Source organism: Sinohyriopsis cumingii, chromosome 5 (assembly GCF_028554795.1).
Source record: "Sinohyriopsis cumingii isolate HCF-2022 chromosome 5, ASM2855479v2, whole genome shotgun sequence".
Lineage (NCBI taxonomy): Eukaryota > Metazoa > Mollusca > Bivalvia > Unionida > Unionidae > Sinohyriopsis > Sinohyriopsis cumingii.
This window is the reverse complement of record NC_142965.1, coordinates 69950503-69970319: the sequence shown is the minus strand read 5'-3', so window position 1 is coordinate 69970319 and position 19817 is coordinate 69950503. Positions and strand designations below refer to the sequence as shown.

The following is a 19817-nucleotide window of genomic DNA, read 5'->3' as shown; positions in this document are numbered from 1 at the left end:
TCATAAAATCTAGAATATTCTCAACATCCTCATAAAATCTAGAATATTCTCAACATCCTCATAAAATCTAGAACATTCTCAACATCCTCATAAAATCTAGAACATTCTCAACATCTTCATAAAATCTAGAATATTCTCAACATCCTCATAAAATCTAGAATATTCTCAACATCCTCATAAAATCTAGAATATTCTCAACATCCTCATAAAATCTAGAATATTCTCAACATCCTCATAAAATCTAGAATATTCTCAACATCCTCATAAAATCTAGAACATTCTCAACATCCTCATAAAATCTAGAATATTCTCAACATCCTCATAAAATCTAGAATATTCTCAACATCCTCATAAAATCTAGAATATTCTCAACATCCTCATAAAATCTAGAACATTCTCAACATCCTCATAAAATCTAGAACATTCTCAACATCTTCATAAAATCTAGAATATTCTCAACATCCTCATAAAATCTAGAATATTCTCAACATCCTCATAAAATCTAGAATATTCTCAACATCCTCATAAAATCTAGAATATTCTCAACATCCTCATAAAATCTAGAATATTCTCAACATCCTCATAAAATCTAGGATATTCATTGTCTTGCTTAAGATACATCGGATAGTAGTAACTGAATGACTTATTTCGTTTTTATACTTCTATTTTCTTTAAAAGAATATTTACTAAATTCAAGATGATAACAACAGTCTTTTATCAACAAGAGCTCTAAGTGTTTTATGATAGCAATTTAACCTAGAGTCAGATGTATAATTTGTAGAAGAAGAAATATGCAACGAAAGTTCATGCACCAATCTGCACCATCTTTACTATTTTTGGTGATGTTTTTAATTGAAATTTTTTCACTCATACAATGGGTGAAGTTGTTAAAGTTAAATGTGGTACACATTTTACCAACAGCCTCTTGCTGAAAATTAAGAACAGTGACTTGCATCAATGTCCGATTTTACATTAATTTACTCGTTTGTTGTCGTCTGCTAAACTTCGTACTTCTAACCAAAACTGAAAACATTTTATTTGCTGAAATTATTTTTTCTCTCCTTTTGAAAATGCTTTTAGTTATCATTTTTAAGTTGTTTGCTGAAGTTGGTTTTTAAAGATAAATTTAGGAATGTGCAATATAAGACCGTTTTAAAACAGCCTTGTCTACCTGACACAAACATATATAAAGAAAACACAGCATTACCATGTATAAAATAGAGTCGAGCGGTAAAGTGACGTAGACATATGATTATCTCAGAATCAAACTAGTTCACGAGTGTCAGATAGTTTATGATGTGTGACGTAAATTATGTTCATCCATTAATTTTATTCCAATCATATCGCTCTATCAGTCAAAGGAAAAAATAAATTCTTTGTACCATGAGGTCATTATACTGGGGTAACAGAAAAAACAATTAAATAAAATTACACCCCCCCAAAAAAAAAAAACATGAGGGACAAATCATTATTAGCTAAAGGATGTGGTTTATGATTCCCGAAAATTATACGTATTCCATTCCACAGCTACTGATGAAATCCATAAGTCCATGCTAATTCTGAGAAAACGCGACCTTTAACCAATGATGTACTGATGTGGTCCACGGAGTGGGCGATTCTGGGAAATTGTCTTCGATCCAAACAGTCAAGATAATAGTATCTAGCACTATGGACTGCATAAGAAAGCTGCATATGGCTTTGAACCTATGCCTACCTTACATACTCGTTTATAAGTCGCGTCGAACAGCAAATAAAGAAATACTGATCTGCCGTACTATAATGCGGTTGCAGATCAGAGTCTATGTTCTTTGTTCTTCTGCTACTCCTTTCAAACTGCACAGACCCAGATCTGCCGCGAACTATACGCCGGCAGATCTAGGTCTGTGCAGTTTGAAGTTGGACTAATGTGATTAGCGTGCACATACGGTACTCAAAAACATTTCTTCTCTGAAAATAATTGATGCCTCTAACCTTCATTGGAAAATAAGAATTTAACATGCGCCAGAAAACGCTTCCACGTGCTAGCTTATATTCCTCAAACAGCACTGAGTGTAACGAGGACATCAACAGAGAAAAAAATGGAGCCAATTATATACGAGTGGATATATTCTTAACATTTGGAAGCAGCTACATTTTCTGCAGATAGGAAATTAAAATTAATGTGTACATTAATTTTCAGTCGCAGTGGCAAGTGGTTAGCGTACATAAGTGGCGACCGGAGGGGTTGAAGTTAAAATCTCGTTCAAATCCAGCTGGATTGGCCCTCGTTGTTTCTCTGTCGGCAATGTACTTTACTCCAATTTCCTTGAGTCGATATCTTGATGCTATTAAAATGCAATTAATCATTCTCATATCATACATTATTTTCAAGAGAGAAGCGAATCAAATTGCATGTATACTAGTAAATTTAAGCATGGTAATTAATTTTGTAGTTGAAGATGCAATTACAAAGGAAATATATTGCCCCAAGCAAAGCCTACATGCAACTTGTAATTACGTTTCCGTTTTTTTTCCATATATTTTTGTGATTATTTGTTTGATGATGGGAAATCACTACATGTATTGGGACGATATTGCTCAATCCAAAAAATTAGCCACTTAATACGTACAGGTGCCATAATGAACCATAATCACAAGACTTGATGATGGTCTGGATTAGTGGCTTCTCTCAGATAATACAGTATAAGGATTTCATATAATATTATCACATGTTAGCGTTAAGTAATTAGATATATGAATAATACAGTGTACTAAGCGTTTGGGTCCTATTTTAGTGTTACATATACCAATTTAAAGCTTAGAATTACGTTCCTGTAAATCACCCCACCCATACTTAGGGACTAAATATTCTTGGTTTTATTAGACAGGAATTATATTGTTGTATAAGCGCATTTTATAGAGTGCTTCAATGACAACCGTTGTGTCCTTAGGTTTCTTGGAATATAAAGAAAACAATAGCCTCAAGCTACATCGCGCTTTGAATTCCACATTATTTTCTTTCTACGTGGTCGTGATCTGAACTTATAAACCATCTTGCATTACAGCCCAGACTATTGACAATAAATCATCACAGGGAATAAGCTGATTCCTTTTCTATTATTTTCGATGCCTGTTTATACTTACCACAGTTCAAGGTCGTATACTGCTTTTATTGATTGATTATCCCGATTATCAGGCTCCAATAATTTTCCCGTAGAGCATTATGGGTGATTTATCTTCTCTTAAAGGCAATATACTATATAATACGTGTATGTTAAATATAACTGTTAACAAGGAGTTTCTTTTTGTTACATCAAGACCAGTTTCTCATAGTTTTGTTTTTTATTGTACAGTACATAAAATATCAATTTCTCTAAATAATTTTAGAAATATCACCGTAAGAAACACAGAAACGCACCACGATCTTATTGCATGAGAATCCAACTTGTTTGAATTTTCCCCAAACACTTACCACAGCAATATGACAACACCAACAATAATTCCCACTAAAATCAAGATAGAAAGGGAGATGGTGGTTATGAGCATCGGGTCAATATCTGAAATAATAATAAAACTATTTAATAATAATAATAATAATAATAATAATAGTGTTTATTTGTAATATAGGATAGTGGCTTATGTTACATATCCATACATCATGCGGTACAAAAAGATGCTATAGTGCGTAACAAAAGAACCTCGTATTTATAAGAAGTCATATACATGAAAGTAATAATTATTGCAGATTGACTTCCGTTACACACGAGGCGACAGTCATGATAATTGTGCTCACAAGAATTCCAATATTTTACGAGATTATTTTTTACAGATAACACAACACATTGATGAGTTTTCGAAGGTTGGATAATAACAACTTTATCATATCAAATATGCGTGGACAACAAGACGAATGTTTGAACAAGTGGCTCTATTTGGAATAATAATAATGATAATAATAATAATAATAATAATAATAATAATAATAATAATAATAATAATAATAATAATAATAATAATTATTATTATTATTATTATTATCATTATTATTATTATTATTGTAGCAGTAGTAGTAGTAGTAGTAGTAGTATCAGTAGTAGTAGCAGTAGCAGCAGCCCAATTCTATATTTGTAACACAGGCCACTAGCCCAAATTACTTGAATGTATGAAACATATGGCACAACCACGAAAGGTAAAAATGGCACAGACATAAAACGTAACAATTCTAGGATTAATACACTGATTCTCTCAATTCTAACAAGTTTTCATGAGAGACAGCAAAATTATGTAGGATATTAATATTATTATTGATTCTCTGGATAAAGTTTTAAAACTTGATGTTATTTGCCTTACAATGAACGTATGAAGGTACATAAACCTTTCACAAATTATCATACATTATCAGCAATGTGAAACTCGTCTTCTATTTCTACTAAAAATGGTACAATCTTTCAACATACGTGATATTTTTATACCTACCTATATTTGCTATTATGGGAAAACATCCATTTGTGGATATGCGTAGCAATATAACACTGATTACTGATTGTTTCTAATCTTATTATAGAATCGAAATCTATCCAATGAAATTAATTCTCCATTTAGTTTTTGTTGAAAAACATCTTTACAACTTTATTTGAATATAATGAAAAAGAGTTTCTCATCAGTGACGCCCTTATTAATCGAAACTTTTTCCTTTCTGTATGAAAACAATAGATTCTTAACTTTATTCACCCCACAGTTCGCAGCAAGTCAATTATAGGTCATAACCTTGTTTTAGGACTTTGTCCTCAGCCATCTGTAATAATTTGAACCCGTATTTAATAATTCCCATATTTCTTACTACAAGCATTGGCATTGCACCAACTTATTGTAGATAAAAACGTTTGGCGTGTGTTCAGTAATATATTTGCAGAATAAAGTATGCACAGCTTCAATGTCATTTGCTTTGTAGAAACCATATATTTCAGACCCACAATTCAAAATTGTTGCTGTTTTAGTATAAAATATTTATAAGATTTTGCAGACAGTTTACCAAATCAATTAAATCTTGGCTTCGGGTATAAAGCGACTTTGCTGGTTGTGCTACTAGCACTTTTGACACACAAATTAGTTTTAGAAGAGTGTGTGTGTGTGTATGTGTGTGTGTGATTTGGATTTTTAACGTAGTGTTAACAATTTTTAGTCAGATCGCTACGATGTCTGCAGTGTGATAGTTTATAGTGAAGTTTAGTATTGAGGCCCGATGCCGCGGACATGTACCATGATGTCCCACCCAGTCACATTATCCTGACACTAGGCTGACCAATCCTAATACTAACCTCATAATGCTAAGCACCAAGCGAGGCAGCTGTTAGTACCATTTGTATAAGTCTTTGGTATGACACTGCCGGGCAATTTTTTATAGAAGAAAACACATAGCTAAGATATCTATAATAAGACATTATCCATTACACAATCACCAAATATAATTCCTTCTCAAATATCCCTCTTTCAAGAATATATTTTTTACTTTAGGTTTCTCTTTAATTTCCAGATGTTTCGGTACTATTTTAGTTTATTTAGAATTCGTTGGAGTTGATTAGCAGTTTCTGCAAAGGAAATCATATCATCTGCTTACAACAGTGCAGATAAATGAGCAAAATTGGTAAAAAATCGGTCTTTAAAGTGTTTAGGAATATTGTAAAAATAATATGTGAGAAAACACAACCTTGCCTTACCCCAGCCGGGCAGTTAAATATTTATGTCAAGCCATTTGGCGTTTCAGCACACGTTTTGATGTTTGCATATATGACGTTTAGTATCGTAAGCATTATGCTACTAATATTTTCACTTACTAATTTATGATAAAGCAAGTTCCTTTCAATAGGTCAAGAACATTTTTACAATCAACAAAAGGGCTTAAAACATACCACAAGTATTTACAGATCAATGTACTTAGGGTAAATATATTACATACAGTGGAATATCCACTTATAAACCAGCTTATCCTTTACCTAAAATATTATTTTCATTGATCCAGTTATCTTGTATCTCATTTGAAATCGAGTTATCTAGTCTTTCATTTGAAATCGAGTTATATTGTCTCTCATTTGAAATCGAGACAAATATTTTGCTGAGGACTGGTAAAAGGCTTATCCCTCTTTACATTTCTGGGGATCCCGACTTATTACGTATTATAGCATGCTCTACTTCTGATTCAGTTATTTTACCGTCCAGAGTTTCATGGCGATGCATTTTAAATAATCCAAGCTCATACTATGTATTAAATAATTCAGAAAAGTACTGGTACCATCTGGTGATGTTAATATTTCCATGCGTGTTGTTTGGACACATTAAAAGCTTCCTGAAGCGTTTCGAATCTTTATCAGAAAGTAATTTTTCAAGACTTGCCCTTTCCTCTTCTCTGTATGAGGTTGTGTTTGTGCCTAGTTGTTGTACATATTTCTATAGAACTTATATAACATTAAAGTACCTGCCAGATTATTATTGTGTGTGTGTGTGTGTGTGAGTGGTTGATTTGGATTTTTAACGTAGCTTAACAACTTTTCAGTCATATCGCTACGATGTCTGCAGTGTGGCAGTTTTTGGTGATGTCTAGCACTGGAGCATCATGTCGCAGACATGTAGCGTGATGTCCCACCCAGTCACATTATCCTGACACCAGTCCTAACACTAACCTCGTAATGCTGAGCGCCAAGCGAGGAAGCTATTAGTACCATTTTGTAAGTCTTTGGTATGACTCGGTAGGGGATCGAACCCACGATCTCCCGCATCAGAGGCGGACGCTCTAACCACTAGGCCACCGGAATATATGGTTGTAACAGAGCTATATTGTATATATAGATAAAGTTTTGAATAATAATAATACTGCTACTAATATAATACTGCTAATACTACTACTACTACTACTACTACTACTAATAATAATACGTTAATTAATTAATTATTACATTCGTAAAAAAAGAATTAATTAATCAATTTATGAATGAATGAATGGTTTAATTAATCAATCAATCAATTGATTAATAAATTAATGTAACAATATGTATTAGTGGTAGTAGTAAAGGTTGTAGTCCCCAACTTGTTACTTGCTATTTTATTAACTGATCCATTCCGATTTAGAAATGTTGCTGCTGTTTCTACAGCCAAAACAACCACCAGTATATATCAGAATAATAATAATAACAGCTGCAAGCATTTGCTACTAATAATGTTTCTACTGTTATGACACCAACCACTATTGATGATGATGAAACGTCGAAGTATTAGTAGCAATAATTGTAGTAGAATCAGCATCAACAGCGTTAGAAGTACTAGTAGTATTAGTGTAGTAGTAGCAATGTGAATAATATAATTTTTATTCCCCTACGTCGTTCTGGTTTTTGTTATTGACTTATCGATTTGAAAAATGAAAGGGTGGGTTTGAACGATTTATCTTGGAATTTTATGGTTAACGTCTTATAAACTGTTGTTTTTTGTACATACTTCACATTTTTGAGAGATATAACGCAGTCATTAGAATGGTACAGTTTTCCATCTAAATTGTCCTTTTGATGCATATTTTCCAAGTAAATGTCACTACTGTTAATTTATGATCTCAGTTTGTTGTTGGTGACTACTTGTTTGTGGTGAATGCTTGAACCTGTTTGTCTCTCAGAGGAACTCGAGCAAATGATTCTCCTGTTAGAAAGCACTGAATACAACTTAAGGTACATATTTCGCTATTATATTTCATTGAAAATTACATGGCAATTTCGAAGCAGGAAGAGCTTTTGTACGGGTTCTCGTACTGAGTGTTCATCTGTTTATACAATTTGTCAGGCACGATGATGAAAAGCCATACATGGGCAATTGACATTATTATCGGCCCAAAGAGGAGTTCCCAGAAACACGTGCAGTAGAAGAAAGTATTTCGCACTCTGAATGAAAGTCAAGATATTTGTTTTCATTTTTGCTATGCAAGGTCAATGTGGATCAAGATACAACTTCTGTGTGGATCATGACTATTTTGAATACAAGATCTGTGTGGATCAGAACGCAAGGTATGCATGGATTAGAATGAAAGGCCTGTGAGGACGAGGATGCGACGTCTGTGTCGATCATGAGTATTGCGATGCCAAGTCTGTGTGGGTAATGATGCAATGTTTGTGTGGGTCATGATGCAAGGTTTGTGATGATCAGGATCATTCGACTTATGTGCATTGGTTATTAAGGTACAAACTTCCTTTTATTTGTCGCTTTATTTTCAGAAGCTAACTTTTCGGCTTCCTCTATTTGGAAAGATAAAATCAAATCAAAACACAGGATGAAAACAGAAACTTTGTTTGAATATCTCAATGGCCAATTAAAAATAAATCTTTAAACAGAATAACATTTAAGCAGGATAAAAGAGCAATAAGATGTTGATTTATCAATAATAAGTCACAAGATCTGAGCATAAACTTAAAACTAACAGTCACGTGTGTGACTGAGTTATCGACGTTTAAAGTAGCGTATAAGGTAAAAACTCAACAACACAAGATAAGAACTATCTCAGATAAACGAAAGAAAGAGAAATGCATTTTATCTGCTTTGAAATATTACTTTTCGAAACTCATGATACAACAAATTATTTATCTGTATCAGAAAAAAACACTCATTCATAATTGTTCTTTTGAAAGGGATATATAATATATTATGTGTCACAATTGGCAATGGAGCTTGAGTGGCTCAGTGTCTAGCGTGCCAGACTCATTGATAAATGGAGCGGGTTCAAGTCCTATCTTCAGACCAGCCTGGGTAGCTACCGTGGTGTGTCCATGGGCAACGGACTTTACTCAAACTGCCTCGACACTAAATAACCTATTTGTGTTGATATACCGAAAAGCACCTGTTATGTTTATTTCTAATATGTGTGTGATTATTCGTGATTGTTGTTTGTAAAGGTTCTTTAGTTGATAATATGTTAAATGCTGGTTTTCTAAATGAATGGGTTTGTACTGTAGGATGAATCATTCTAGCAGTGCTCAGATCCATTCATAAGTTTTAAGGCTGAGTTATCCAAGTAAACATCATGTGATCTGTCTGCAGGTCACATCTTGTTTTCCGTTTATTTAAATGAATAATGTGACCCAATTGCAAGTGATAAGCAGCGGACCTGGTTTACCGGTTCGATGTGCAATGTAAATGAGTTATTGAAAAATCTTTATATTTTAGTAATTGCGTATTAGTTGTCTCTATCATAATTATGGATTCTTACTAGGAAACATCAGTCATGGACGTTATTCATTTAGTGAATAAATTTATTTTATTTAATCATTCGCTGGAATTACAGTGCTCGAAATATTCAGATTAGCTGTAATAATAGCTGTCACGAAATTACTGTGAATTCATTTAAAGTCATATGGATATATCATAGTAATTTTTCAGTACTGTTGTTTCATCAGTATATTACTGACCATCATTCGGAATACCAATGGAACACATTTGGATTACCCGATATGTTTGGATTAAATAGAACTATCTAGGACTTTAGGATTTTATTCACTCACAATATTATAAAATATTTTGACTTTTTCACTTTGTTTTTCAGGAAATCAATTATATTTTCGAATATACAAATCTTTTTGGTTTACACTCTTTCCAGGTTACTTATTTTTTGAGCATGAACTCGTAACACACCAAACCAAGGTAATGTCCAAGATTACATACTAGTAAATCACTTCCCCGAAGAAAAAAACACTTTCAGCCTAACCGTCTGCAAACGACAATGATATATAAATTTCAGGTGGAAATTATATATTTAGTGTCAGCCATGACGTAACTTACTGCAAATAACACTTAAGTAAGCATACTTGTGTGTTTCCTTTTCCACAATTGTCTCCAGTTCTATGAATCTTCCCGTACCGGTCTATACTCATCTGATAAAACACCCGATTTCCGTGACAACGTAAACTTTACGTCAATACATTTTAGATTCATTCTCAAAAGGGTGGTGATATTTTCTGTATGTGAAACAAATGCTAGATTTTCGTTGCTTTTTTTTCTGTAGTCACGCATCCCTGTGTCGGGCAAATCTTACATATAAATCTTACTTATAACATACTATTATGACAATCAGTTTTGAAATGTAACGGAAATGAAATATTGTATATAGACTGTGTTCAGCCTAATTCCTCTTTTGAAAAAAATAATTGGCTCGTAAATGATTTGAAAACAGTCTGAACGTCAGGTCTGTGTAGACTGATAGTACGCAAAATTTATAAGCTTAAGATTAGACTACGGAGATCATACTGCCACAGTCCCAGCCAATTAAACAGAAGAATGCTCTTTACTGCCCAAATACCGTTCGCAGACGAATACCTAGTAGATCATCATCATCATGTAACTTACAGACGTTTTTGCCCATACAAGCATGTACGTCTGGTTAATGTCCATAAGCGGACTATTTAATTGATCCCGTGGGAAGGAATTAGAGCCTCATCCCCCAGGCATTACTGTGCATAAAAGACACTATTTAAATGAGCCGTCAGGTCTTGGGTCAGTATGATTGGCTTCATAGACCCTAGCGACCTGAATATAAGGCTATACTTGAGTGCGGATAGACCCAGCACACACTCGAGTTAAAGGTAGCAGTTCAGTCTGCATTAGATGCTCTAGGTGTCAACGAAGCAGTATGTGACGCCAGTAGCGATTGGTCGCCACTATGACGTCACATCGAGACACCTAGGTTTTTATTCCCATGTGGAGGGTTAGTTAATTGTTCATGAAGAGAGGAAAAAGTGCCTCTCCATTCACGTATTTAATATGTGCTATGCACTTTTATTAATTTAATGTCCGGCAGTGGCGAGGGGGAAGGTTCGGTCAGGGAAGAGCCTGCTCACTAGGAATGCACCTTGGTTTATCCAGTGTATAACTTTTTTGACTCCCTTGCCAAAAGGTTAATGAATAGTCGTCTTGACGGATTTTGGGAGATATATTCTGTGCCGTATTTTTTTAAAGATAGTACCGCACCAGTGCCCGCTAAGTGATAGTCTATAAGGTTATTTAAACTGTATCTAGTGAGTCTGATTTGGTTTTTTTTTTCTTGGTTTGGGTTCACCCTTTTGTGTATGGTTATTTAAACTTTCCTAGGCTTAATGGTGCGCCGCTTTGTGTAGCTGGGCTTCGTGATCCTTGGGGTTTGGATCACCTCATATATTATTAAGTTTAGGGTCCTAACTAGGTATTTGGTTGCCGCATTGTGCAGCCGGGCCTAATGGTCCTTGGAGATTGGACCATCTTATAGGTATTACTTTTGGGGCTATAGTGAGTTTTCCTATCTTGATAGACTTTGCCGCCTTGTGCAGCGGGTCCAGATGGTCTTGGACTTTTTAGTCCACCTTATATATTCTAGTTTTTGGGGTCTTATCTATGTGTTCTAATTGTTTTTAGTGCCTCGAGGAGAGACTGTGCTTTAGTGCAGTTGCCTTTGTTGTCCTACATATAATATGCAGTCACCTTGCGGTAGGAAAAGCTGTTAGTTTCCTTAATTTCAAGTTGTGGGATTGTTGTGCCCTAAAAAAATTAATTTTAAAAAAATTAAAGAAAGAAAAACAAATACAAGTAAAGAATGTTTTAGAAAATTTAGATTAAGGGTTGTTGCATTTTATTTGTATCTATATGTGTGAGTTTAGGGTTGGGCTAAGTACTTGCTAATCTATCTTTATGTTTGATTTATTTTCCTAGTTTTTTGGATGAAGCTATTAGTATGTTATTTAATTTCAGGCTAGTTCAGTGGACATTAAAGACTTATACAAGCGGATGAGGCTAATTAACAAACAGATCAAGGATATAAACAGGCACACAAGACTCGTTTACAAAGACGTCAATGACATATGCACTCACATTGTAGAAAGTGAAAAATTGTCTCAAAGAGGAGAACAATACATATTCATGTAATATGTTGGGAAGCACGTTCTGGCAAATCTGCATCTACCTTAATGTGTTAATGAGTTTGTTAGATATGATATCAGAATATTTCAATTTAGTGTCCTTAGATTCCATTTAAGTGATATTATGTAATTTTTAATTTTACACATGTTAACATTCTTAGTTGTTATTGTTGTTGTTGTTATGGTGTTTAACGCCATTTTCAGCACAAGATAGGCTATACATGGCGGCCAGTATACATGGTGGAAGAAGAACCCGGAAAATCCCCTGAGAGAACCACCGACTCTCGAGAAGCTACCGGCAAGCTTTCTCACATACCCACATTGGCCGAGCCCGAGACTCAAACTCAGGCACACAGAGGTGAGATCCATAAGGGTAAGCGCTTTAGATGACTCGGCCACTTGGGTTCCCTATTCTTAATTGTGTCTTTCCAGCTCTATATTTTCTCTTTGAAATTAACAGATTTCATTTTATAACAGACTTTAAAGTAATACACAGGTAAAGCGTTCACATGCTGGAAGTTACATTATTATATGCTCATTTTTTTCCCCGTTAACTTTACATTGTCAGAATCGTTCAATATTCCCCGATACTGAACGCGCGCGACAATACACATATAGCATTCACGTGAATAAAGGAACTACTTTCTATTGTAAACAAACAATGACGCAGACGCACTTTTGATTTGTAAACAAATCATATACACTCTCGTAAGAGGCTCTTTACGTTGTGGTTGTTTAAATTTTTTTCTGAATGAACTAAAACATGTTTCGTGGACTGCAAAAAGACCAAGCAGTTTTGGCACATTCCGCGTTGATACAATGTTACGGATTTAGGCTAGCTTCATTATATAAAAGACGGACGATTAGGTCCTTACAAATAGCATACAAGTGACAAGGCATATACTGTCCTCTTTATCTGGTGATAAGAATGGCAAAATAAAATATACTTACAGTTTTACATACTGAATTTCCTCAAAATGTTTTTTCTTAATTCTGCAAATCCGAATTACATGAGCTATGTCATAGGTTTTCAATCTGGATTACACATTTCGAAATTGTGCTGTAATTTCGATACTGAACGCGCGCAACAATACACATATAGCATTCACGTGAATAAAGGAACTACTTTCTATTGTAAACAAACAATGACGCAGACGCACTTTTGATTTGTAAACAAATCATATACACTCTCGTAAGAGGCTCTTTACGTTGTGGTTGTTTAAATTTTTTTCTGAATGAACTAAAACATGTTTCGTGGACTGCAAAAAGACCAAGCTGTTTTGGCACATTCCGCGTTGATACAATGTTACGGATTTAGGCTAGCTTCATTATATAAAAGACGGACGATTAGGTCCTTACAAATAGCATACAGGTGACAAGGCATATACTGTCCTCTTTATCTGGTGATAAGAATGGCAAAATAAAATATACTTACAGTTTTACATACTGAATTTCCTCAAAATGTTTTTTCTTAATTCTGCAAATCCGAATTACATGAGCTATGTCATAGGTTTTCAATCTGGATTACACATTTCGAAATTGTGCTGTAATTTCGATGATAAGTGCAACTGCATCCTCCTTACTGCACTCAAAATGAAATAAGCATTAAATTCCATAGCGTCTTTTTGATAATTGCAATTGAAAGACTTCATATTTTTCACACGTTATGATTTCAAACATTCAATGACAGAAGCAGAAACACATTTGCAGACGTAAACACGCTTCTCCCGCGCCACTTCAATCCGATGTATTTCATGTATAATTTGCACAGATGAATCCAGTCCAAAATCACAAACTTTCGTCGAATCGAAACAAAATACCAAAATATATTCATTCCAGATCAAATGGAAAAGTTGTTGTAATGCGCATCCATTCACAATATGACTGCAAATTTCAATTTTAACTAGAAACGCCATTTTCTTTCGAAAGTTATGTCGAGCGCTCTACTAAGTTCAAATTTATCTGGGCGGAGTTATTTGCGCATTAATAATGATGTCATTGTGTACTGACAAATCTGCGCTTGTGTATTTAGTTTGGAATACGGCATTCATTCATTTACATTGTTTCTTGTAGTGTATTTTGTTTATATAATTAAACCTAAGGTAGAATTAAAAAAATGAGCATATAATAAAAAGGTTACTGCATTTGTATGGGAAAATATGAACTCGTTTTGTCGGAAGGATATACTGCACTCACAAGTTCGTGCAGCATTCCATCCCAAAACTCGTTCATATTTTCCCATACAAATTCAGTAACCTATAACTATTGGGTAATAAACGTTGCAAGTTGGCTGTTAACAAGAAGCAAGATACAATATAGATTAATGTCAAATTATGACAGCAGAGGGCGCTGTGATAACCGACTGGAAACACTGATGCGGATCGTGTATAATGCACGTTCTCATCATGGATGAGTGAACTACATATCCGACCTGCAATGCCTCGACAGGAACGTAGTATTTGTTGAATAATAACACAATAAAAATGCTTTCTTCTTTCAGAGTATTTGTTTCAGAGTATTTTTATTTTGTCTCTGTCTGTCTGTCTGTCTGTCTCTGATGTTTACATATTGTATCGTGGCCTCGGGTGGCCGAGTGGTGTAAAGTGCTCGCCTTTACCGATCACTGATATCTAACCTCTGTGTGGGTTTGAGTCTTAGGCTTTGCCAACGTCTTTATGTGAGAACGCTTGCTAGTATCTTCCAGTGGGTCGTTGGTTCTTCCCGTTTGCCAGATATACTGGCAGTCATATATAATATACCATATCCTGAAAAATGGCTTTAGGATCACAACAATGACAACATTGTGGCCGTTCGATTTTTGTGGGTATGACACCATGAACGTATATTAGCAACATTGTGGTCTTTCGATTTGTGTGGGTATGACATCAGGGACGTATATTAGCAACATTGTGGCTTTTCGATTTGTGTGAGTATGACATCAGGAACGTATATTAGCAACAATGCGGCCTTATGATTTGTGTGGGTATGACCTTAGGGACGTATATTAGCAACATAGGCCATTGCTGTAATGAATGGTCAGTATGACATCGGTACTGATAAAATGCATTTGACGAATTGTTTGGTCACAAACGTAATATGTTATTTCTATAAGCTTGTGCTTGCCTTGCAATGCAGTCATTTGACTTCCTGTACCCATAATACTCTGCATCATCCATTTCAAACAAAAATAAATCGCCATATTTCCGTGCTACACATTACGTTGATAACTGCACCAAAGATCATCATGCTTTACATTTAACAAGACGTTTGTTTAACCAATTAACTTCTATTGTCATTATTGATTTCTTAACTCAGCACTTTACAAAACAGTTTACCTGAACTAAATACTGTTTAAGCGTGGAATGTTTCGGGTTTAATTATTTCACAACACCATTGTGTTCCGTGAACAAACAGCAATAAGCCCCCTCCCCCATCCCCCCAACAAACAAACACACAATATTTTAAACTAAGTGCTTGAAAAAGAGGGTTGCGATGGGGATTAGGGAAACAGGCATTTGCCATGTTGCAGATAAGTATAAATTCTTGTCACAAAGAAGCAGCTCACCGAAACACTATTTGTGTATTATAATTTCGGTTTACATGAAATACATCAAATAATAAAAATTAATATAAAATCATATAAATTAAAATATATTATTAGTTCTAATAAGTCTTGGTGTCAGCCTGGACTATCTGTGAAACTTGGTTGGATCAGTATAGCAGATCCTACGCGTTTTATTAATATTCTCTTCTTTGCAATATAAAAATACAAAATCGGCTGGCTAAAATTAAATAACTAACTTCCATTATTGATGCCATGGACAGAAAACAAAATAACTCTACCCCTCTTAGATGTATCTGCAAGGTAAGAAATACGTTTGGTGAATTTCCATGAGTGATTTAGAATTTACACAGGGCATACGGACGGACAGGAGGAGGAAATAAATAAATCCACTGACTTTAAAACGTGTTCTACATCATGCTATACATGAGTATAACTTTATCTTATGATTATCCGATTTTGGTGAGATTGCAGTAAACAATCCCGGAATGACGATCATCCTGCTAAGAGAATAAATAAATAAATAAATAAATAAACAAGTTTTAATGAGAACCTATGACATTTTGCCCATATAGTTAGATTTAGATGGCTAGAACAATAAATAATAAATACGAATCCCCCTTTTCTCTCGAGATACAACAGGTTAACCAACATTTGTTGGTGCATTAGGGGCTCTGTGGCTATATCTTCCATGCTTAGAATCTGCAATATACTGGACCCACGGTATTTCTGCCTCTTCAGTGATTAATCTAACAGATCCATCTGTTGTCATAAAGTAATGCCCCATTATGACAACAGATGGCGTTGATTGCAATGTTGCTACCTGCATTATGCTAACGTCTTAGTTGTAAACTTCAGAATGCTACATTGTAACTTCTTTTGTTATAAAACTTTATTTTACCGTTATAGTGATTAATATGTAGACCTAATCAAATTAACTGTCAGGATGCAACAAGTAGACTTTGAAGTGTACAATGTATAATGTTGACGTATAATGTTGCAACTTTGCACGTGACCTTTGAAGACATGAAATGGCAGCAGTCCAGTATCACGCATTTAAAATTTACTAATAACTATTTGCAGATGAAATTATAGTCTTCTATGTACATCTTACAAACACTGAAAATGGAAAAATAAAACAATGGTCTTGTATGTACATCTTGCAAACATTGAAAATGGAAAAATAAAATTATGCAGAAAAGAAGTACTCAGCACATACTAATAGAAAATGCATGCATGTAATTATGGTGGTAACACCGCACCCCAACCCACCCGAAATCTATGTTCTATGTATCTATTATTCTCAACCTCATTACCTTTGATATTTGTATCACAAATTTGTTTAAAACAGCTGTCAGCCACAGGGAACGTATGGTTGTACCAATCTTCGGAAGCAAGGTTAAAACTCCATGAAGTGCCGATTTTCGTCACCCTGCCGATTTTTTCAAATTTTCCTGTTTCTTCCCTATATGCGTATAGGAAATGTTCAAGCAAAACCTCTCTTTCATGGTCCGTTACAATGTATCCAGAATGCCCCTGGAAGGTTTTGTTTTGCATATTTTTAAAAAGCCGCGCGACATCTATGGAAGACGTGTCGTTGAATGACAGTATGGCTTGATATATAACACTCAAGCTATCCTTAATAAACGTCGTACTGTCAGTATTTGCATGTCGTCTTTTTCTAGAACTGTTTCTGGAAGGTAACTCAGCTTTAAAAATGAATATATTCCTAAGGATGTCTGTTGTATGTGGGAATTCTGCAGTTGCAATGGAAGCACCATCATCAACGTAGGGAGAAGTTGTGATGTGGAAAAAGGCATGTTTTGACGCCATATTCATTGCAGCTGCCACCTGAAGGACTCGAATACTTGCATCGACATCTGCACACAGAATAATTGCTGAAACGAGAAATATATCTTCATATAATTGGATAAAATCAAGTTTAGGGATACATAAGGATGCGGACTGCCTTCATGAACAATGTGAATAATCAAATTCTTAAATCAGATACGCGAAAACGTGTATATCTTTCTACAGACGCGTAAATCGAATTTCATTTAACATTGGCATGATATAAGTGAAGTTTAAGATTCTTTGCTTGAAATAGAAATGACAAACATTATTCAATGCATCAATTTGTTTTGCTGAGTAATGTCTGAGATCTGCTAAACAATAATGCTTTGATAAAAAAGCGTACTCGTTGTGCATTGAATTACCGGATGAAAGGGGTTCATAGTTTTGTTTCACACCCCCACCCCACTATTATACAGGTTAGATAATTTTTAACTCGTACTCTACGAAAGTTCGAACCCAGGTCCGCGAGCGGTTCTGCTAATCAAGAGTGCATATAACACCGATTAAGTAGCATCAATCTTGGTGATGTGTGTTAAGTCGTGAGGGAATATGGGCTCGTGTGTGTGTGCATGCAAGGCGATGGGTGTCATTTACCCGGGGACCTAAGTCTGTAGAGTATGAATTAGAAATTGTGTAACCTGTATGATAGTGTTATTTGTATTCAATATTAATTCCGTCAACTTTATCAAGGATTCTTCGTTAGAATCCAGAACACATTTCGTTCTGTCTGGCGTATATTTATAATTCTCTGTCTGTCTCTGTCTGTCTGTCTGTCTGTCTGTCTCTCTCTCTCTCTCTCTCTCTCTCTCTCTCTCTCTCTCTCTCTCTCTATATATATATATATATATATATATATATATATATATATATATGCATGTTATGATGTAAACATGAAACGAATTATTCATAAAATCACTGTAAATTTTGATGAAATCTAATTAATGTGAATTAACAAAATTAGTAAATATATATATCAAAACAGCTTCAAGCAGATGTTGTAAATCATAGCTGAGAGAGAGAGAGAGAGAGAGAGAGAGTGAGAGTGTGTGTGTGTGTGAGAGAGAGAGAGAGAGAGAGAGAGAGAGAGAGTGTGTGTGTGTGTGTGTGTGTGTGAGAGAGAGAGAGAGAGAGTGTGTGTGTGTGTGTGGGAGAGAGAGAGAGAGAGAGAGAGAGAGCGAGCATGTGAACTTAAATACAGGTACCTATGCTCCATTGCTCTTAACTATCGGTAACGTTATTTTACTTAAACTAAACTTTATAAACTTGGAACGAAGATTTTGAATGTAAATATGGTTTAGCATAAAAATATCAAGGCGACCGATATAGATAGACTTAAGAAGAAATCTGCAATGATCAATAGACTTGTTGAAGATGAAATTACTCCAAACAAATGATGCTTGATTTCTTACTTTTTTCTTTCTTTAACGGTAATTTGAACAGAGGATTGACTTAATTTCTCAGAGAAAGCTGAAGCGATATGCTTTTTCCAAGGTTACACTGAAGCCGTCAACTAGGGATTTGCCCCTGAGGGTATAACACCCGTGACTGTTACGACTGCGATGCTTTGCCAACTCGTCTAACGTAGGTCTGAACGGAAGTTAAATAATCAAACTTAATTATCTTACAGGATGTGCCCCGCAACCCTCGAATATAATAAACCTTGTTTTCTTCCAGATTTTCTCGAAAATTGATCATTCCATTCTCGTCTTATTAGATCTTTGATTGCAACAATTCAAAAATTCTGCAAGTCGCAGAATTGTAAAGGGACAAGAAAATTATCTTGATTACAAAATAATCTTAAAATAGCCTTGGTAATTTCCGACCCAACAATGGTCAGCAGTGTGCACTATTAGGACAATAATTTCTAATCTCTTGCGAATTCTTTTTCTCTCTTGTTGTATTCGCTGTCAATCGCTCTTATGAAACCTCTTTCATAAAACTAATTAATCTGATAATAAATGAGTGGAATAATGTGGGTTAGCAAAATGCAAATTTAAAAAGCGACCCAACTCGTCAATTTGTACGAACAATATATTATCACTTCATAATTATTCAACTTCATTGTAACACTAAATTGTTACTCATGACCATCCTCTAAAGACCGCTATTGCGAAAAATCTATTGAACCCATATCCAATTAGACATCAATGTCAATAGGAGAGGATATTAATTTGTTCTAATTCTCCCTGTAGGATATTACCATGTCAATGTTATTGATTACTTTCCTGCTGTTCAAATGGTTCAAAGATAGATTATGTGTGACTGGGATAATCTATCAACCATATTTTAGTTTCGATGTCTCATGATGTTGCTGTTCAATAGTGAATATCGTTGACTATGGAGAAAAAGATAAATATCTATCAAATAATATAGTAACTATGAGAAATACAAATGATACAAAGTCTAATGATAAATGAGATCTCCATCGCAACGGGATTCGGGAGAGTTCAGAAAGGAGTCATGTTCTATGTCTCCGACTAGAGTTAAAGCGTTTTATTCTCAATTACTTT

The 19817-nt window shown here is 34.8% G+C and overlaps 1 protein-coding gene across 2 annotated transcripts in view; it reads right to left on the bottom strand.

Moving 5' to 3' along the window:
• The window catches only part of LOC149799391 (retinal guanylyl cyclase 2-like), a 175831-nt gene that overhangs the window by 108288 nt on the left and 47726 nt on the right, over nucleotides 1–19817 (bottom strand). For both annotated transcript variants that reach the window (XM_089958728.1, XM_089958729.1), the window contains exons 2-3: nucleotides 16770–17351; nucleotides 3452–3536 (exon numbers count right to left, since the gene is read on the bottom strand). In XM_089958728.1, the coding sequence (XP_089814854.1) occupies nucleotides 3452–3536; nucleotides 16770–17351 (667 nt within the window). The remainder of the gene's footprint in view (nucleotides 1–3451; nucleotides 3537–16769; nucleotides 17352–19817) is intronic.